At 41.7% G+C, this 22428-nt stretch overlaps 1 protein-coding gene across 1 annotated transcript in view; it reads left to right on the top strand.

The window, feature by feature from the left end:
• The window catches only part of LOC139407537 (anoctamin-9), a 37962-nt gene extending 18742 nt beyond the window's left edge, over positions 1 to 19220 (top strand). The window contains exons 7-24 of the mRNA XM_071151355.1: positions 490 to 569; positions 2407 to 2541; positions 2848 to 2941; positions 9622 to 9682; positions 10369 to 10451; positions 10653 to 10757; positions 11205 to 11369; positions 11648 to 11684; positions 12050 to 12161; positions 13417 to 13474; positions 13621 to 13718; positions 14005 to 14201; positions 14727 to 14879; positions 16705 to 16852; positions 17388 to 17510; positions 17844 to 17937; positions 18154 to 18266; positions 18688 to 19220. Of these exons, the coding sequence (XP_071007456.1) occupies positions 490 to 569; positions 2407 to 2541; positions 2848 to 2941; positions 9622 to 9682; positions 10369 to 10451; positions 10653 to 10757; positions 11205 to 11369; positions 11648 to 11684; positions 12050 to 12161; positions 13417 to 13474; positions 13621 to 13718; positions 14005 to 14201; positions 14727 to 14879; positions 16705 to 16852; positions 17388 to 17510; positions 17844 to 17937; positions 18154 to 18266; positions 18688 to 18703 (1872 nt within the window). The 3' untranslated portion in view covers positions 18704 to 19220. The remainder of the gene's footprint in view (positions 1 to 489; positions 570 to 2406; positions 2542 to 2847; positions 2942 to 9621; positions 9683 to 10368; positions 10452 to 10652; positions 10758 to 11204; positions 11370 to 11647; positions 11685 to 12049; positions 12162 to 13416; positions 13475 to 13620; positions 13719 to 14004; positions 14202 to 14726; positions 14880 to 16704; positions 16853 to 17387; positions 17511 to 17843; positions 17938 to 18153; positions 18267 to 18687) is intronic.
• The last annotated feature ends 3208 nt before the right edge of the window (positions 19221 to 22428 follow it).

Genomic DNA, 22428 nt, shown 5'->3' with positions numbered 1-22428 from the left:
CACTAGACACTACCCACTAGACACTACCCACTACCCACTACACACTACACACTACACACTACTACTGATGGAAAATAAGTTTCTGTGTCAAAGGTATGTGAATGAATGGCTGCCATAAAGACTCTAAAGGTCAAAGCGATATCATTGTTTTCCTCTGTTTCTCTGCGTACTGAGAGACTACTGAGACACCCTCCGAGTTAAAACATAGTATTTATTCACTGTCTGAGGAGGACACCTCTGTTCTTGTTAACTGACATTTACACACACACACACACACACACACACACACACACACACACACACACACACACACACACACACACAGAGTATCTGTTTGTCCATGTGAGGTTTCATTTTTGAAAATGTTAAAACATTTGTCATGCTAATACATTGAGTCGTGTGTGTGTGTGTGTGTGTGTGTGTGTGTGTGTGTGTGTGTGTGTGTGCATTTGAATGCTCCTGTCCCTGACTTTGTGCTCGTGCTTTCAGAGAAAAACTCAGAAGGAACTGAGGAAAAGTTGGGCCAGATGGACTGCCTGTTTCCGGGGACAACCAATCAATGATGTCAGGTTAGTTAGGTCTGTCTCCAGGGCCAACCCATCGGTGATGTTAGATTAGTTAGGTCTGTCTCCAGGGCCAACCCATCAGTGATGATAGATTAGTTAGGTCTGTCTCCAGGGCCAACCCATCAGTAATGATAGATTAGTTAGGTCTGTCTCCAGGGCCAACCCATCAGTGATGATAGATTAGTTAGGTCTGTCTCCAGGGCCAACCCATCAGTGATGATAGATTAGTTAGGTCTGTCTCCAGGGCCAACCCATCAGTGATGACAGATTAGTTAGGTCTGTCTCCAGGGCCAACCCATCAGTGATGATAGATTAGTTAGGTCTGTCTCCAGGGCCAACCCATCAGTGATGATAGATTAGTTAGGTCTGTCTCCAGGGACAACCCATCAGTGATGATAGATTAGTTAGGTCTGTCTCCAGGGCCAACCCATCAGTGATGTTAGATTAGTTAGGTCTGTCTCCAGGGACAACCCATCAGTGATGATAGATTAGTTAGGTCTGTCTCCAGGGCCAACCCATCAGTGATGATAGATTAGTTAGGTCTGTCTCCAGGGCCAACCCATCAGTGATGATAGATTAGTTAGGTCTGTCTCCAGGACCAACCCATCAGTGATGATAGATTAGTTAGGTCTGTCTCCAGGACCAACCCATCCGTGATGATAGATTAGTTAGGTCTGTCTCCAGGGCCAACCCATCAGTGATGATAGATTAGTTAGGTCTGTCTCCAGGGCCAACCCATCAGTGATGATAGATTAGTTAGGTCTGTCTCCAGGGCCAACACATCAGTGATGATAGATTAGTTAGGTCTGTCTCCAGGGCCAACCCATCAGTGATGACAGATTAGTTAGGTCTGTCTCCAGGGCCAACACATCAGTGATGATAGATTAGTTAGGTCTGTCTCCAGGGCCAACCCATCAGTGATGACAGATTAGTTAGGTCTGTCTCCAGGGCCAACCCATCAGTGATGATAGATTAGTTAGGTCTGTCTCCAGGGCCAACCCATCAGTGATGTTATACTTTCCGAATGCACTGTATTCCCCTTTACCTGGACCTGTGTTTTTAGAGAAACAACGTTCTAGTCAAGGCTTTATGACTTCAATCGTGTTGCATGTGTCACTCAGGAACAACACCTGTCTGTCTTTATCTTGACACCTGTCTGTCTTTATCTTGACACCTGTCTGTCTTTATCTTGTCACCTGTCTGTCTTTATCTTGTCACCTGTCTGTCTTTACCTCAACACCTGTCTGTCTTTATCTTGACACCTGTCTGTCTTTATCTTGACACCTGTCTGTCTTTATCTTGTCACCTGTCTGTCTTTATCTTGACACCTGTCTGTCTTTATCTTGACACCTGTCTGTCTTTACCTCGACACCTGTCTGTCTATATCTTGACACCTGTCTGTCTTTATCTTGACACCTGTCTGTCTATATCTTGACACCTGTCTGTCTATATCTTGACACCTGTCTGTCTTTATCTTGACACCTGTCTGTCTTTACCTCGACACCTGTCTGTCTTTATCTTGACACCTGTCTGTCTTTATCTTGACACCTGTCTGTCTTTATCTTGACACTTGTTTGTCTTTACCTCGACACCTGTCTGTCTATATCTTGACACCTGTCTGTCTGTATCTTGACACCTGTCTGTCTGTATCTTGACACCTGTCTGTCTGTATCTTGACACCTGTCTGTCTGTATCTTGACACCTGTCTGTCTTTATCTTGACACCTGTCTGTCTGTATCTTGACACCTGTCTGTCTGTATCTTGTCACCTGTCTGTCTTTATCTTGTCACCTGTCTGTCTTTATCTTGACACCTGTCTGTCTGTATCTTGTCCCTGTCAGGAACTACTTTGGGGAGAAGGTGGCTCTGTATTACCTCTGGCTGGGCTGGTACACCCTTCTGTTGCTCCCTGCAGCTCTGTTAGGGGTCATTGTCTTCCTCTACGCGCTGGCTTTCTACAAGACCTCGCCACTTATGTGAGTGTGAGTGTGAATGTGTGTATGTATGTGTATGTGTGGACTGTGTGTGTGTATGTGTGGACTGTGTGTGTGTGTGTGTGTGTGTGTGAGTGTGTGTGTGTGTGAGTGAGTGTGTGTGTGTGGACTGTGTGTGTGTGTGTGAGTGAGTGTGTGTGTGTGGACTGTGTGTGTGAGTGAGTGTGTGTGTGTGGACTGTGTGTGTGTGTGTGTGTGAGTGAGTGTGTGTGTGAGTGAGTGTGTGTGTGTGTGTGTGTGTGTAATATACTATGTAATAACCACCTGGTGAATCATGTTTTTTTGTAGAAAGGAGGTGTGTGAGTCGAACACAATCATGTGTCCTCTGTGTGACAAGAGATGCAAAGTGTGGCTACTCAGCGATACCTGCCTTTACGCCAAGGTAGTCACTCACTCACGCACTCACTCGCTCACTCGCTCACTCACTCACTCACTCACTCACTCACTCACTCACTCACTCACGCGCTCACTCACTCATGCGCTCACCCACTCACTCACTCACTCGCTCGCTCACTCACTCACTCACGCGCTCACTCAATCGCTCACGCATGCGCTCACTCACGCGCTCACTCACTCATGCACTCACGTACTCACGCATGCGCTCACTCACGCGCTCACTCACTCATGCACTCACGTGCTCACTCACTCATTAGTAAAAAATATATATTTTCTTTGAAAAACAATACAACTCGACAAGTATCAATACAAATCATTTGCCTCCAGAACAGCCTGAAATGTTCAGCGCAAGGATTATACATTTTTTTGAGGGGTGGGGGGGGTGCAATTTTTCCTGAATTTAGTGACTGACAACAGACGTCAGCTTGCAGGCGCCCAGCCCGCCACTAGGAGTCGCTAGAGTCAAGGGAAGCCCCCCCGGCCAAACCCTCCCCTAACCCAGACGACGCTGGGCCAATTGTGCCTTGCCCCTGGGGCTCCCGGTCACATCCGTCTGTGACACCGCCTGGAATCGAACCCCAGGCTGTAGTGGAGCTTCAGCACTGTAATGCAGGGGCTTAGACTGCTGACCCACTCGGGAGCCTTCACAGCATGGATTCTACAAGGCGTCAGAAACGTTCCACAGGGATGTTGGTTCGTGCTGACGCGATGGCATCACACATTTGCTGCAGATTGGACCGTGGTACAGTCACGCTGCCAACAGCCCGTTCCATCTCATCCCAATGATACTCTATTGGGTTTGGTCAGCAACAATGTTCAGATACGCTGTGGCATTCAATCGTTGCTTATCTGGTATCAAGGGACCTAACGTGCTCCAGGAAAACATTCCCCTCACCAGTACACCACCACCACTACCAGCCTGTACCGTTGACATCAGGCAGGAAGGGTCCATGGACTCATGCTGCTTATGCCAAATACTGACTCTGTCATCAGGAACTGGGATTTGTCGGACCAGGCTGTTTTTTCCACTCCTGAATTGTCCAGTGTTGGTGATGTCGTGCCCACTAGAGACGTTTCTTCTTGTTTTTAGCTGATAGGAGTGGAACCTGCTGTGGTTGTCTGCTGTAATAACCATCCGTGACAAAGATCGACAAGTTGTGCGCTCCGAGATGCCGTTCTGCACACCACTGTTGTACTGCACTGTTATTTGTCTGTTTGTGCCTGTTAGCTTGCCATTCTCCTTCGACCTCTCGTCAACGAGCTGTTTTCGCCCACAGGACTGGTACTGATTGGATGTTGTTTTTTGTTGGTCGTACCATTCTTGGTAAACCCTAGACACTGTCGGGCGTGAAAAGCCCAGGAGGGCAGCAGTTTCTGAGATACTGGAACCGGTGCACCTGGCACCGACGATCAGACCACGCTCAAAGTCGCTTAGGTCACTAGTTTTGCCCATTCTACTGTTTTAATACAACAGTAACTGAATGTCTTGATGCCTGTCTGCCTGCTTTATATACAGTAGCAAGCCACAGCCACGTGGCTCACTGTCTGTAAGATCGATCCATTTTACAGGAGCTAGAGCAATGTTGAAATGTTGGAAAAACGTACAAAGAAAAATTTAAAAACTCAACTGAAAGATGTTGACAGGATTTATCTGAAACTAAGTGGTTTTAGCACAGTGGATAAGAATTCTGTGGTTACACAATACATCAGGCTGTGAACTAACAGGCAGACTACTGCATTATACTATTACAACTACTGCGTTATACTATTTCTACTACTGCAGTATAGTATTTCTACTACTGCATTATACTATTACTACTACTGCATTATACTATTACTACTACTGCGTTATACTATTTCTACTACTGCATTATACTATTACTACTACTGCATTATACTATTACTACTACTGCATTATACTATTACTACTACTGCATTATACTATTACTACTACTGCGTTATACTATTTCTACCACTGCAGTATAGTATTACTACTACTGCATTATACTATTACTACTACTGCGTTATACTATTTCTACTACTGCAGTATAGTATTACTACTACTGTGTTATACTATTACTACTACTGCATTATACTATTACTACTACTGCGTTATACTATTTCTACTACTGCAGTATAGTATTACTACTACTGTGTTATACTATTACTACTACTGCATTATACTATTACTACTACTGCGTTATACTATTTCTACTACTGCAGTATAGTATTACTACTACTGTGTTATACTATTACTACTACTGCATTATACTATTACTACTACTGCAGTATAGTATTACTACTACTGCGTTATACTATTATTACTACCGTGTTATACTATTACTACTACTGCATTATACTATTATTACTACTGCAGTATAGTATTACTACTACTGCAGTATAGTATTACTACTACTGCAGTATAGTATTACTACTACTGTGTTATACTATTACTACTACTGCATTATACTATTACTACTACTGTGTTATACTATTACTACTACTGCAGTATAGTATTACTACTACTGCATTATACTATTTCTACTACTGCAGTATAGTATTACTACTACTGTGTTATACTATTACTACTACTGCATTATACTATTACTACTACTGTGTTATACTATTACTACTACTGCAGTATAGTATTACTACTACTGTGTTATACTATTACTACTACTGCATTATACTATTATTACTACTGCAGTATAGTATTACTACTACTGCAGTATAGTATTACTACTACTGCGTTATACTATTACTACTACTGCATTATACTATTATTACTACTGCAGTATAGTATTACTACTACTGCAGTATAGTATTACTACTACTGCAGTATAGTATTACTACTACTGTGTTATACTATTACTACTACTGCATTATACTATTACTACTACTGTGTTATACTATTACTACTACTGCAGTATAGTATTACTACTACTGCATTATACTATTACTACTACTGCAGTATAGTACTTTCAGAAATTACTTGTCTGAGGCCTTTCAGAGTTGGGGTGTTGGGCATGAGCTCATCAAACACCTCCTCAGACTCTGTTCTCACGTACAGGTATACTCTGTTGCTTCTCCCATCTGGCCTGCTTGCTTGGTGGTGGGCTACCACCACTCTGGTCCACTCTATCATCTATAGTCTCTTCAGGGAGGTAGTCTCTTCAGGGCCGTACGCATTCCCCTCTGTAGTGCCTTGCGGTCGGGAGCCCAACAGTTTCCATACCAGGCAGTGATGCAACCAGTCAGGATGCTCTCGATGGTGCAGCTGTAGAACCTTTTGAGGATCTGAGGACCCATGCCAAATCTTTTCAGTCTGCTGAGGGGGAATAGGCTTTGTCGTGCCCTCTTCACGACTGTCTTAGTGTGTTTGGACCATGAGTTTGTTGGTGATGTGGACACCAAGTAACTTGAAGCTCTCAACCTGCTCCACTACAGCCCCGTCGATGATAATGCTCGGTCCTCCTTTTCCTGTAGTTCACAATCATTTCTCCTTTGTCTTGATCACGTTGAGGGAGAGGTTGTTGTTCTGGCACCACACGGCCAGGTCTCTGACCTCCTCCCTATATGCTGTCTCGTCGTTGTTGGTGACCAGGCCTACCACTGTTGTGTCGTCTGCAAACTTGATGGTGTTGGAGTCGTGTCTGGCCATGCAGTCATGAGTGAACAGGGAGTACAGGAGGGGACTGAGCACGCACCCCTGAGGGGCCCCCGTGTTGAGGATCAGTGTTGCGGATGTGATGTTACCTACCCTCACCACTTGGGGGCGGCCCGTCAGGAAGTCCAGGATCCATTTGCAGAGGGAGGTGTTTAGTCCCAGGGTCCTTAGCTTAGTGATGAGCTTTGAGGGCACTATGGTGTTGAACGCTGAGCTGAAGTCAACGAACAGCATTCTCACATAGGCGTTCCTTTTGTCCAGGTGGGAAAGGGCAGTGTGGAGTGCAATAGAGATTTCATCATCTGTGGTTCTGTTAGGGTGGGTCAAATTGGAGCGGGTCTATTTTATTTTTGAAAGCTTATTACCATGTGATTACAGAGGAAACGACATGTCAGATTCATGTGGAAAGTATTAGCCCGTTCAGCAGAAACCACAATATTTAAATACAGTAACCTCCAAAGGTATTGCCGCCCTTCACAAAGATGAGCAAAAATGAGTGGGTGAAATAAATGCTACAAATACTAAGCTACAGTGCCTTGCGAAAGTATTCGGCCCCCTTGAACTTTGTGACCTTTTGCCACATTTCAGGCTTCAAACATAAAGATATAAAACTGTACTTCTGCTCTTTCATAACAGGATCAATCAGCATTTCAGCTCCATGCAGAAAACTGAAAGTGGCCGTGTTTTGAGAGCATCGACTCTGACAGACCGACTGATCTACAAATGAACTTGCTTCCTAAATAACTACTCTATGGGGCCGATGGGATAAGAGCTATGGATAAGAGCTACAGTGCCTTGCGAAAGTATTCGGCCCCCTTGAACTTTGCGACCTTTTGCCACATTTCAGGCTTCAAACATGAAGAATCAACAACAAGTGGGACACAATCATGAAGTGGAACGACATTTATTGGATATTTCAAACTTTTTTAACAAATCAAAAACTGAAAAATTGGGCGTGCAAAATTATTCAGCCGCTTTACTTTCAGTGCAGCAAACTCTCTCCAGAAGTTCAGTGAGGATCTCTGAATGATCCAATGTTGACCTAAATGACTAATGATGATAAATACAATCCACCTGTGTGTAATCAAGTCTCCGTATAAATGCACCTGCACTGTGCAAGGAGCACTGTGCAAGCGATAATATTGAAATGGAAGGAGTATCAGACCACTGCAAATCTACCAAGACCTGGCCGTCCCTCTAAACTTTCAGCTCATACAAGGAGAAGACTGATCAGAGATGCAGCCAAGAGGCCCATGATCACTCTGGATGAACTGCAGAGATCTACAGCTGAGGTGGGAGACTCTGTCCATAGGACAACAATCAGTCGTATATTGCACAAATCTGGCCTTTATGGAAGTGTGGCAAGAAGAAAGCCATTTATTAAAGATATCCATAAAAAGTGTTGTTTAAAGTTTGCCACAAGCCACCTGGGAGACACACCAAACATGTGGAAGAAGGTGCTCTGGTCAGATGAAACCAAAATTGAACTTTTTGGCAACAATGCAAAACGTTATGTTTGGCGTAAAAGCAACACAGCTGAACACACCATCCCCACTGTCAAACATGGTGGTGGCAGCATCATGGTTTGGGCCTGCTTTTCTTCAGCAGGGACAGGGAAGATGGTTAAAATTGATGGGAAGATGGATGGAGCCAAATACAGGACCATTCTGGAAGAAAACCTGATGGAGTCTGCAAAAGACCTGAGACTGGGACGGAGATTTGTCTTCCAACAAGACAATGATCCAAAACATAAAGCAAAATCTACAATGGAATGGTTCAAAAATAAACATATCCAGGTGTTAGAATGGCCAAGTCAAAGTCCAGACCTGAATCCAATCGAGAATCTGTGGAAAGAACTGAAAACTGCTGTTCACAAATGCTCTCCATCCAACCTCACTGAGCTCGAGCTGTTTTGCAAGGAGGAATGGGAAAAAATGTCAGTCTCTCGATGTGCAAAACTAATAGAGACATACCCCAAGCGACTTACAGCTGTAATCGCAGCAAAAGGTGGCGCTACAAAGTATTAACTTAAGGGGGCTGAATAATTTTGCACGCCCAATTTTTCAGTTTTTGATTTGTTAAAAAAGTTTGAAATATCCAATAAATGTCGTTCCACTTCATGATTGTGTCCCACTTGTTGTTGATTCTTCACAAAAAAATACAGTTTTATATCTTTACGTTTGAAGCCTGAAATGTGGCAAAAGGTCGCAAAGTTCAAGGGGGCCGAATACTTTCGCAAGGCACTGTATATTGTATGCTCCAAATATTTTCAAGATTATACTCTTTTGTACTAATACAATTGCTCGGCGAAATATATTTTGTTAAACAAGTAATAGAAACAATTTCTCAAAAGGATAGGTTACATTTTTTTATTGATACTCATGTCTTCAATACTTGCAAGGATAACGACACTGAGCTTTTTTTCGAGATTTAAGAAAAAATGAGATTGGAGACGTGACGACCCTCCCACTCTGTCTGCCGTATTTTTTTTCTTTCACATTGTGAGAGGGATCTTAGACATAATCTTTCCAGAGGCTGGATTCCCTTCGGTTTGTGCTTATGGACTGACTGCCTTTTTCAATTCAAACCCTCATGTTTTCAATGGGCTTCAAGTCCGAAGACTGACATGGCCATTGCAAAATGTTCTTTATAGATTTTTGATGTGTGCTTGGGGGCTTTTGTCTTTGCTGGAAGATCCACTTGCGGCCAAAAGTTTCAGCCTACTGGAAGAGGCAAGTAGGTTTTTTTGGCTAAAATGTCCTTGGTGCTTGGTAGAGTTCATGATGACGTTGACCAGTGGAAGCAACAACAACAACAACAACAAAAAGACACATTAAATCAAATATCCACCACCATATTTTGACAGTAGGTATGAGGTTATTTTTCTGTCTATGCATCCTTCTTTCGACACCAAACCCACAACTGGTGTGCGTGTGTACACTACAAGAAATATGTGTTGTGGAGCTGGTTTCTAACAAGTGTGGTCTCTTTCTCTACAGGTCAGCATCCTATTTGACAACGAGGGGACGGTTATGTTTGCTATGTTCATGGCAGTATGGAGTGAGTCTATACCTAGTATTACCTTAAAAATATGCCTGCTATGTTCATGGCAGTATGGGGTGAGTCCTATATACTCCAGTAGTTCCCAAAAGACATGTTATATTTTCAGTGCTGAGAAAGCCCCAGATGTAGGATCTCAATTTGACCTGTATTGTTGCAACTAAATAATCTTGCAGCAAAAAAGGATTTTAAACGTTAAGTCGATAATGTTGCTTGATCTGTGGTTCGGGTCAAAATGAAGTTACATGAAAAGTGGAATACTGTTAATATAACCATGTGTTAGTGTGGGTTTTCATTGCATTTATGTAAATGACGAAGCTCATCTGCATTTCTCATCTGAAAATTCCCAGCAACAAATTAAGATCCTACACCTGTACTAATAGGAATAATTGGTTACCAGTTTGTTTCTGCTCTCTTGCTAAACTCTTGTAATTGTCTTGACGTTCGGTGTGACAATGAGTGACAAGGTGTTGGCCAGATAGCAGACACAGATCTGGGACCAGGCTAGGATGATTCTATCAATGTCTTTAAAATATCTCCCATGTTGTTGTTTTTATGCTATAATGGGGTAGTCTTGCATACAGTAGTACCTTACAGATATGTTATTATGGGGTAGTCTTGCATACCTTACAGATATGTTGTGGTTTTAGCGCTGAGATACAGTACTGCTGTCGTTGTTTCTCCAGCCACCTTGTTCCTGGAGTTCTGGAAACGACACAGAGCCTCCTATACATGTGAATGGAAGGTGTTCGACTGGTGTGAGGAGGAGGTATGGTCCCACTAAACACATTCTCTTTTTGGTCAACTTTTGTTTTCTGATCTTAAAAAAATTAATAAAAAGATCAGATAAAATAAAAAAAAATAAAAATAGGTATAGCTATCTGTACATGTCCTGACCGAACCCCTTGGAATAGGGCCCTGTGAAACTGGTGGGGGGTGTTATAATAACCCTATGTTCCCCTATCTGTAGGAGGAGCTGATCCTGGACATAGTGAACGATGCAGAATGTGCGCCTAAGGAACACAAGCACTCCTACCTACGTAGCACCCTGGTCCTCATCCTGGTCACTCTTATAGTGAGTGCCTATTTTTTTTTTACAAACGGCTTGTTTGAAACCAGTTTGAAAGGCACATCTGGCCCACAACTTATGGTCTAAAGATGAATCTGGCTTCATCTCAAGACAGCTCCTTATATGGACAGTTCTGAGCAGTATAGGGACAGTTCTGAGCAGTATTGAGACAGTTCTGAGCAGTATCCAGACAGCTCCTTATAGGGACAGTTCTGAGCAGTATCAAGACAGCTCTGTACAGGGACAGTTCTGAGCAGTATCAAGACAACTCCTTATTGAGACAGTTCTGAGCAGTATCAAGACAGCTCCTTATTGAGACATTTCTGAGCAGTATTGGGACAGTTCTGAGCAGTATCAAGACAGCTCCTTATTGAGACAGTTCTGAGCAGTATCAAGACAACTCCTTATTGAGACAGTTCTGAGCAGTATTTCCTAAAGAGAATGTCTTCATAGCTGCTGCTGATCATCGGCCTGGCCCATGCCCTGGTGGTGTTCCGGGTGGTTGCCACTGTGATGTTGGCTGAAGGATCATGGGAGTTCCTGAGTGACCACTCCAACACGGCCGCTGTGATACTAGGAGCAGTGCTACACTACTTCACCATCACCATCATGACACGGGTACGCACTGTGTGTGTGTGTGTGTGTGTGTGTGTGTGTGTGTGTGTGTGTGTGTGTGTGTGTGTGTGTGTGTGTGTGTGTGTGTGTGTGTGTGTGTGTGTGTGTGTGTGTGTGTGTGTGTGTGTGTGTGTGTGTGTGTGTGTGTGTGTGTGTGTGTGTGTGTGTACGGATTGATCAGTTGAGTGTGGCCCCATGGCTATTTCCCTGTCTGTAATCCTGCTAGTAATTTTACCCTTTTAAACTTGACCCTTTATCTGACTGTATTCTTCTTCTTGTAGGTCAACAGGATTGTGTCGCTGAAACTCTGCGACATAGGTTGGTGACATTTTACATGATTCAAAGTACTTTTCAGTTCGCGGGGAGTTTTTGTGATTATTTGCGTGCAAAAAAAAAGGCTTGATTTGCTGCGGAATTCTGATATTTTAATGCTCTGATGGAGGGAAAAGGTGTGTTGACGTGTGGCTTGATTTAATCATATTATGCGGAAATAGTTCTGTGATTTGTCAAATTTGCAAACCTCGCATAATATGCGGGGAATTGTTGGTTTTGCAAAACATTTTGCGATCACAGAATCGCAAGAATCCTGGAGGGGGACTGCCTTTTTGGATAGTTACTTTGTAGACTGTCATCTTGTGGTGTAGTTGAGATTTATAAGTGTTCACATTTGGTTTGTCTTTCAGAGGAGAATCAGTCGTTTGCTGCCTCTGAGAGAAGCTTCACCGTCAAGATGTTCACCTTCCAGTTCTTCACACTCTTCTCCTCTCTCTTCTACGTTGCCTTCTTCCTGGGCAGGTGAGATCTCCACAGTCTAATCATCTGGTATCATGAAGAGTGTTTGATGAACGTAGAGAAGAGACAGAAACAGCCTGAGAGGTTTGAGTTCCATTACATTGTTTGTGGAGCCTCCTGTGCTGGAGTTTCCTCCTTTTTGTTGATCAGATTTCACTCCCCGAGCAGTTGACTAAACTATAGGTGTGCATATAACATTTTGTCAATGGAGTAAAGAGTAGTGACATGTTGGACGATGTTAAGAGTAGAGACTTGGATGAAGTTAAGAGTAGTGACATGTTGGATGAATTTAAGAGTAGTGACATGTTGGACGATGTTAAGAGTAGTGACATGCTGGATGAAGTTAAGAGTAGTGACATGTTGGATGAAGTTAAGAGTAGTGACATGTTGGACGAAGTTAAGAGTAGTGACATGTTGGACGATGTTAAGAGTAGAGACTTGGATGAATTTAAGAGTAGTGACATGTTGGACGATGTTAAGAGTAGTGACATGTTGGATGATGCTAAGAGTAGTGACATGATGGACGATGTTAAGAGTAGTGACATGTTGGATGAAGTTAAGAGTAGTGACATTTTGGACGATGTTAAGAGTAGTGACATGTTGGATGAAGTTAAGAGTAGTGACATGTTGGATGGAGTTAAGAGTAGTGACATGTTGGACGATGTTAAGAGTAGTGACATGTTGGATGATGTTAAGAGTAGTGACATGTTGGATGAAGTTAAGAGTAGTGACATGATGGACGAAGTTAAGAGTAGTGACATTTTGGACGATGTTAAGAGTAGTGACATGTTGGATGAAGTTAAGAGTAGTTGGACGATGTTAAGAGTAGTGACATGTTGGACGATGTTAAGAGTAGTGACATGTTGGACGGAGTTAAGAGTAGTGACATGTTGGATGAAGTTAAGAGTAGTGACATGATGGACGAAGTTAAGAGTAGTGACATGTTGGATGAAGTTAAGAGTAGTGACATGTTGGATGAAGTTAAGAGTAGTGACATGTTGGATGAAGTTAAGAGTAGTGACATTTTGGACGATGTTAAGAGTAGTGACATGTTGGATGGAGTTAAGAGTAGTGACATGTTGGACGATGTTAAGAGTAGTGACATGTTGGACGATGTTAAGAGTAGTGACATGTTGGACGATGTTAAGAGTAGTGACATGTTGGATGAAGTTAAGAGTAGTGACATGTTGGACGATGTTAAGAGTAGTGACATGTTGGACGATGTTAAGAGTAGTGACATGTTGGTTGCTCTTCTCAGGATAAATGGACACCCAGGTGGCTACGTTCGGATCGCAGGGAAGTGGAGGTTGGAGGAGGTGAGGGATCCTGAAACATTTCTAACAATTTGATTATCCTTCACAAATACGGTTGAAATGGGAGTGGAAATTTACCTGATGCTAGCTAAATGCTGTATGTTGTTCCTGTCTCGTCTCCGTGTCGTACCCGTGTCGTCCTCGTGCAGTGCCACCCCAGTGGCTGCCTCACAGACCTTTTCATCCAGATGGCCATCATTATGGTTCTGAAACAAACCATCAGCAACGTCTTTGAGTTCGGAGGCCCGTAAGTCCACATCAACACAAGTACATCGCTGCAGTGTATGTTGATGAGGGAAAGTTGATTTACATATCTTACTGTTATGAACAGATTTGGGTTAGACATGAATGAAACAGGACATACATAAAGTTAGTGCTAAGACCAAGGATCTAAGGGCTGCTTCCAAGAGAAGTGTGTGGTCAGGGGTTGGCATAGCTCCCACTAAACCAGACCAGGACCCTATACTGATTGGTCTGTCCAATTGGAGTGCCCAGGTCCATCATTCAGAGCTGTTTCCTGTCTCTGTGTACAGCTGGTTCAACAGGTGGCTAAAGAGGCGGAGGACTAAGAAGCTACAGAGGAAGTGTCCCCACTGCTACAAGAAGGCAGACCAACAGACCAATCGGTGGGAAGAGCTGTGTGAGATCTGCAAGCTCAGTGATTGGCTAAGAAACTACCGTCTCAACGACGTGAACTCTTTCAGCCTCTTCAATGAGTTCCTGGAGATGGGTATGTCACAGATGACCAGGGCAAGGGGTCAGGGTTCAGCCTATTGAGAGGTTATGTTCTAATATCCACACTAGCATAACGTATATAATGATATACCATTTAGCAGACTCTTTTATCAAAAGAGTCTTACAGTCTTACATTGTTCGTATGGGTGGTCCCGGGAATCAAACCCACCAACTTGGCGTTGCCATGCTCTCTACCAAATGACCTTAACAGGACCACTCAGAATGCATGAGTCGGTGAGTGGAAAAGTTCCACCCATATCGTTCAACACAACACACTCAAGTAGCACCATCAATACCACTGACGCAGAAAAGCCAAGGTATTTCACAGGAAACTGCGCTCCTCCTTGGTCTCAGGAAGTCAATAGTGATGCTTTCTGCTCCACATGCCCAATACATTGCTTCACTGTAAGTGGTGTGTTTAGTATGAATATTGGACCAGAGGCCATATGCTTTGTGGGTACATGTCATTGAAGTCCTAGTTAGTTTGAGACTAAATGTTATTGTTTTGTTCCCTCCCCAGTCCTCCAGTTCAGTTTCACCACCATCTTTGTGGCTGCGTTCCCCTTGGCTCCCCTGCTGGCCTTAATCAACAACATCATAGAGATACGGCTCGACGCCATCAAGATGGTCAGTTTGGAGCGCAGGATGGTACCCAAGAAGACCAACGACATCGGTGAGAAACAGAACGTTTATGAACGAGGTCTTCACAGTGTAGAGTACATCTGATAATCTGGTTAACTATAAACGAGGTCTTCACAGTGTAGAGTACATCTGATAATCTGGTTAAATGTAAACGAGGTCTTCACAGTGTACATCTGATAATCTGGTTAAATATAAACGAGGTCTTCACAGTGTACATCTGATAATCTGGTTAAATGTAAATGAGGTCTTCACAGTGTACATCTGATAATCTGGTTAAATGTAAACGAGGTCTTCACAGTGTACATCTGATAATCTGGTTAAATATAAACGAGGTCTTCACAGTGTACATCTGATAATCTGGTTAAATGTAAACGAGGTCTTCACAATGTACATCTGATAATCTGATTAAATGTAAACGAGGTCTTCACAGTGTACATCTGATAATCTGGTTAAATGTAAACGAGGTCTTCACAGTGTACATCTGATAATCTGGTTAAATATAAACGAGGTCTTCACAGTGTACATCTGATAATCTGGTTAAATGTAAACGAGGTCTTCACAGTGTACATCTGATAATCTGATTAAATATAAATGAGGTCTTCACAGTGTACATCTGATAATCTGATTAAATATAAACGAGGTCTTCACAGTGTAGAGTACATCAGACAATCTGGTTAAATATAAACGATGTCTTCACAGTGTACATCTGATAATCTGGTTAAATATAAACGAGGTCTTCACAGTGTATATCTGATAATCTGATTAAATATAAACAAGGTCTTCACAGTGTACATCTGATAATCTGATTAAATATAAACGAGGTCTTCACAGTGTACATCTGATAATCTGGTTAAATATAAACGAGGTCTTCAGTGTATATCTGATAATCTGGTTAAATGTAAACGAGGTCTTCACAGTGTACATCTGATAATCTGATTAAATATAAACGAGGTCTTCGCAGTGTATATCTGATAATCTGGTTAAATATAAACGAGGTCTTCACAGTGTACATCTGATAATCTGGTTAAATATAAACGACGTCTTCACAGTGTACATCTGATAATCTGGTTAAATATCAACGACGTCTTCACAGTGTACATCTGATAATCTGGTTAAATGTAAACGAGGTCTTCACAGTGTACATCTGATAATCTGGTTAAATATAAACGAGGTCTTCACAGTGTACATCTGATAATCTGGTTAAATATAAACGACGTCTTCACAGTGTACATCTGATAATCTGGTTAAATATAAACGACGTCTTCACAGTGTACATCTGATAATCTGGTTAAATATAAACGAGGTCTTCACAGTGTACATCTGATAATCTGGTTAAATATAAACGACGTCTTCACAGTGTACATCTGATAATCTGATTAAATATAAACGAGGTCTTCACAGTGTACATCTGATAATCTGGTTAAATATAAACGAGGTCTTCACAGTGTACTGAACATCTGACAATCTGGTTTTAAAAAAATGTTTTCATGAGCATTTGATCCATTTCCTTGTTAGCTTGGAAATGGCATATTTTTCTGTAATCTTGAACTATACGTTATAGCTATATAATACCATGACATGTATACAGGTATACTATATAATACCATGACATGAATACAGGTATACTATATAATACCATGACATGTATAGGTATACTATATAATACCATGACATGTATAGGTATACTATATAATACCATGACATGAATACAGGTATACTATATAATACCATGACATGTATAGGTATACTATATAATACCATGACATGAATACAGGTATACTATATAATACCATGACATGTATAGGTATACTATATAATTTCACTTTGCATTGTATGTGTTGTCTTCTGTTTCTCAGGCGTATGGACAGATGTGTTGGAGGCTATCGGGGTGTTGGCAGTCATCGCCAACGGCCTGGTTATTGGGATATCTTCAGATTTCATCCCTCGCCTTGTATACCGCTACAGTTATGGACCGTGTGCCAATGGAACGATCACGGACACGGAGTACGTCTGTCCATTCTGACTCGATGACTGCAGCGGCAGGGCTAGGGCTCCATTCCATTTCAATTCAGGAAGTCATCTGAAATTCCAATTTTCAATTCAAATGGAATTGCTGCCTTGCTATGTTGTTGTCTTAGGTCTCTCTTTATGTAGTGTTGTCTCTCTTTATGTAGTGTTGTGTTGTCTCTCTTTATGTAGTGTTGTCTCTCTTTATGTAGTGTTGTCTCTCTTTATGTAGTGTTGTCTCTCTTTATGTAGTGTTGTCTCTCTTTATGTAGTGTTGTCTCTCTTGTGATGTGTGTTTTGTCCTATATATTTTATTTTATTTTTTAATTTTTAATCCCAGGCCCTCGTCCCCACAGGAGGCCTTTTGGTAGGCCGTAATTTTAAATAAGAATTTGTTCTTAACTGACTTGCCTAGTTAAAGAAAGGTGTAAAAAAATATATGGTAGATGTTGCCAGTTGTGTGAGCCCTTCAGGCTACATGTTAGCTAACAGTGACAGTATTTCTTCCTGTATATTCTTTTTTGTCCTATAGTTGCATGGCCGGCTACATCAACAACAGCCTGTCCACAGTGTACATGAACGACCAGAGAATCTATAATGAGTTCTCACCGGACCAGATGGTGACGCCTAGCGGACAGAATGTCTCCTACTGCAGGTTCATACCCCTTTCCAGCCCTTAATCAGCACCGAAATGATGCTCATGTTGTCCGTTTTTAAAACAGGGATAGTCCAGAGGATTTATCAGTATTATTTCTAGAATTGATTGAAACAAGGAAAGAAAAGAAATATGCCTGAGTTGTGCCTTTTATACTAGGAAATGAATGATAATTAAAAAAAAAAAAAATGTATTTTTATTTGTTTGCATATATTTAGTACTTGTCCTTGGTTAATTCCATTGATCCCTCCAAGGATTCTCCGCTTATTATTATTATTATTATTATTGATTTGGTATTTTGAATATCTGCGTTTTCTCTCTCTCTGTCGCCAGTTATAAAGATTATAGAAGTAATGAAGACTACAGCTTGACTCCTCAGTTCTGGCTCATTTTAGCCGTGCGCTTTGCTTTTGTCATCCTCTTTGAGGTAAGACAGAAATATTTAACTTTTTTTTTTTTTTTTAACCATTTCTTGTCTCGACTCAGTAAAAATTGAGCGAAGTAACTTTGCCATTTATTTCATAGTTGAAACGTAGACATTTGTAAAAAAAAAATATATATATATATATTATTTCCAATTGCGTATTATTAATTGAATAGTCATGTTTTCTTCCATCCCTGACCTCGTAATCTCTGTTTACAGCACGTGGTGGTCATATGTAAATTCATCACAGCCTGGTTTGTTCCCAGCGTTCCCTTGGATGTCAAGAATCAAAGGCTCTTTGATAAACTCAACAGGTTGAAGGAAGAGCTCAGGTAAGGTTTCAAAAGAGAGGGGGAATATTACTGGAAACGTTCAAAGTTTACCAGTAAACTGCCATAATTATGGTATCTTTCAAGGATTTTATGTGATCTATCACAAGACATTCTTTTGAGTACTTCACATTAACACAGGTGTCTGTAATAGTCTCTGGCCATTTCACATGTAAAATATATAAAAATAATTTAATAAGATGATTCTATCTGTGATATAATGATGATATATATATACATCATTTTAATACACAATGTATACCTTATGAGGCCTTATAAATGTGCTTATAATGCATTCTGAAGAGGATATAGAGGAAGTCTTACCCTATATAACCTTTTGTCAAATTCAGCATTTGTTATCGCTAAATGTCTATTTCCCTCCTATGTTGTTCAAAATGAATGAATGTGCTTGTGGTTGTTACAGCTCATCGGAGGTATGACAACATCGCCACAGTATTTGGAGAATTCTAATGTTGACATAGTGATGTCTGAAAAAACACATTGGACACAGTATCCGCTCAGATGTGACTGATTACCGGCACTGTTGGAGGACATGTTCGTGTGTGGAGAGGGAGAGGGAGGGGGAGAGGGAGAGAGAGAGAGAGAGAGAGGGAGAGGGAGAGGGGAGAGGGAGCGCTTATCGCCTGGGTTTTATTGGTTTTCTATTTGTTGTTTTTTTGTTTTTTTGTGTCAGATGACGTCAGAGTGCTGGCCATGTGACCTCTGACCCTAGATATAGTTATTGTTTCTTATAAGAGAGAAAAATATTAAATATTGTCTAAATGGTAACAGACAACACTTCTAGATGTTATATATATTTATTTTATATTTCATGAAGCTGCACTATTTTTTTGTTTGCCGTTGTTAAATCATCTTGTTTACTGTTCAGTACAGGCAGTACAGGCAGTACAGGCAGTACAGGCAGTACAGGTAGTACAGGTAGTACAGGCAGTACAGGTAGTACAGGCAGTACAGGTAGTACAGGCAGTACAGGTAGTACAGGTAGTACAGGCAGTACAGGTAGTACAGGCAGTACAGGCAGTACAGGTAGTACAGGTAGTACAGGCAGTACAGGCAGTACAGGTAGTACAGGTAGTACAGGCAGTACAGGTAGTACAGGCAGTACAGGTAGTACAGGCAGTACAGGCATGCTGTGGCATGGTATGCAACGTAGTGATATGTTATGTTATGTGAGATACTTATGTTTATCAACTGTGGACAGGAAATGTAATATTTTTTTTTAAAGCACTGAGATGTGCTTCATGTTATGAGACATAACACATTCACTTTAACTTAACGAAAGAGACACCGTTGATATTAATATACGACCAAATGACCTACAGGGTAGCCTAGTGGTTAGAGCGTTGGGCCACTAACTGAAAGGTTACTAGATCAAATCTCTGAGATGACAAGGTAAAAAAATCTGTAATTCTGCCCCTGAACAAGGCAGTTAACCCACTGTTTTCCGGTAGGTCGTCATTGTAAATATGAATTTGTTTTTAACTGACTTGCCTAGTTAAATAAAGGATCAAATAAACATGTTAAATGAAACATTGCTTTGTACCTGGATGGATGGGGGGCCAAGTCATGTTAAGGCCTTTAAACTCAGTCAAATTACTTTTTTTTTTATACAGTATATTCATCACTTCTGGTCAATGTAACTTGACAATTGTTCTAATTTAAAAACGCTGTTCAGACTCGGCGTTCATTACGAGGACTGTTGTAAAAGGTAAGCAGATAGCCTACAGTACTTCTGAAAGTTTCCTCAAACAGGTGTCGCGAATCTAGTGTTGGCTATAGGCCGAATCTACTGTTAGGGTTAAAGTTTGTTTTAAAATCCGATTTTATGACTTTGTGGCTGTGCTAACTAGTGAACACTCTGCAGAGCTGCCTCCAGAACAACATTCTGGAGGCAGCACTTATTTTCCACCATAATTTGCAAATAAATGTATTAAAAACCCTACAATGTGATTTTCTGGATTTTTTTCTCTCATTTTGTCTGTCATAGTTGAAGTGTACCTATGATGAAAATTACAGGCCTCTCTCATCTTTTTAAGTGAGAGAACTTGCACAATTGGTGGCTGACTAAATACTTTTTTGCCCCACTGTACATTACCCAGACAGCACGCATACAGTACACATACAGTACACATACAGTACACATACAGTACCCAGACAGCACACATACATTACCCAGACAGCACACATACATTACCCAGACAGCACACATACAGTACCCAGACAGCACGCATACAGTACACATACAGCGCACATACATTACCCAGACAGCACGCATACATTACCCAGACAGCACACATACATTACCCAGACAGCACACATACATTACCCAGACAGCACACATACAGTACCCAGACAGCACGCATACAGTACACATACAGTACACATACAGTGCACATACATTACCCAGACAGCACGCATACATTACCCAGACAGCACGCATACATTACCCAGACAGAACACATACATTACCCAGACAGCACACATACATTACCCAGACAGCACACATACATTACCCAGACAGCACACATACATTACCCAGACAGCACACATACAGTACCCAGACAGCACACATACAGTACCCAGACAGTACACATACAGTACCCAGACAGCACACATACATTACCCAGACAACACACATACAGTACCCAGACAGCACACATACAGTACCCAGACAGCACACATACAGTACACATACATTACCCAGACAGCACGCATACATTACCCAGACAGCACACATACACACATACAGTACCCAGACAGCACACATACAGTACCCAGACAGCACACATACAGTACCCAGACAGCACACATACGTTACCCAGACAGCACACATACATTACCCAGACAGCACACATACATTACCCAGACAGCACACATACAGTACGCATACAGTACACATACATTACCCAGACAGCACAGATACATTACCCAGACAGCACACATACAGTACCCAGACAGCACACATGCAGTACGCATACAGTACACATACATTACCCAGACAGCACACATACATTACCCAGACAGCACACATACATTACCCAGACAGCACACATACATTACCCAGACAGCACACATACATTACCCAGACAGCACAAATACATTACCCAGACAGTACACATACAGTACCCAGACAGCACACATGCAGTACGCATACAGTACACATACATTACCCAGACAGCACACATACATTACCCAGACAGCACACATACATTACCCAGACAGCACACATACATTACCCAGACAGCACAAATACATTACCCAGACAGTACACATACAGTACACATACAGTACCCAGACAGCACACATACATTACCCAGACAGCACACATACACTACCCAGACAGCACACATACATTACCCAGACAGCACAAATACATTATCCAGACAGTACACATACAGCACACATACATTACCCAGACAGCACACATACATTACCCAGACAGCACAAATACATTACCCAGACAGCACACATACAGTACCGACAGTACACATACAGTACCCAGACAGTACACATACAGTACCCAGACAGTACACATACAGTAAATCAAATCAAATCAAATTTTATTTGTCACATACACATGGTTAGCAGATGTTAATGCGAGTGTAGCGAAATGCTTGTGCTTCTAGTTCCGACAATGCAGTAATAACCAACAAGTAATCTAGCTAACAATTCCACAACTACTACCTTATACACACAAGTGTAAGGGGATAAAGAATATGTACATAAGGATATATGAATGAGTGATGGTACAGAGCGGCATAGGCAAGATACAGTAGATGGTATTGAGTGCAGTATATACATATGAGATGAGTATGTAAACAAAGTGGCATAGTTAAAGTGGCTAGTGATACATGTATTACATAAAGATGCAGTAGATGATATAGAGTACAGTATATACATATAAGATGAATAATGTAGGGTATGTAAACATTATATTAGGTAGCATTGTTTAAAGTGGCTAGTGATATATTTTACATCATTTCCCATCAATTCCCATTATTAAAGTGGCTGGAGTTGAGTCAGTGTGTTGGCAGCAGCCACTCAATGTTAGTGGTGGCTGTTTAACAGTCTGATGGCCTTGAGATAGAAGCTGTTTTTCAGTCTCTCGGTCTCAGCTTTGATGCACCTGTACTGACCTCGCCTT

This window comes from Oncorhynchus clarkii, chromosome 4 (assembly GCF_045791955.1).
Source record: "Oncorhynchus clarkii lewisi isolate Uvic-CL-2024 chromosome 4, UVic_Ocla_1.0, whole genome shotgun sequence".
Taxonomy (NCBI): domain Eukaryota; kingdom Metazoa; phylum Chordata; class Actinopteri; order Salmoniformes; family Salmonidae; genus Oncorhynchus; species Oncorhynchus clarkii.
Note: the sequence above shows the minus strand (reverse complement) of the source record. Positions and strands in the feature narration are given on the sequence as shown.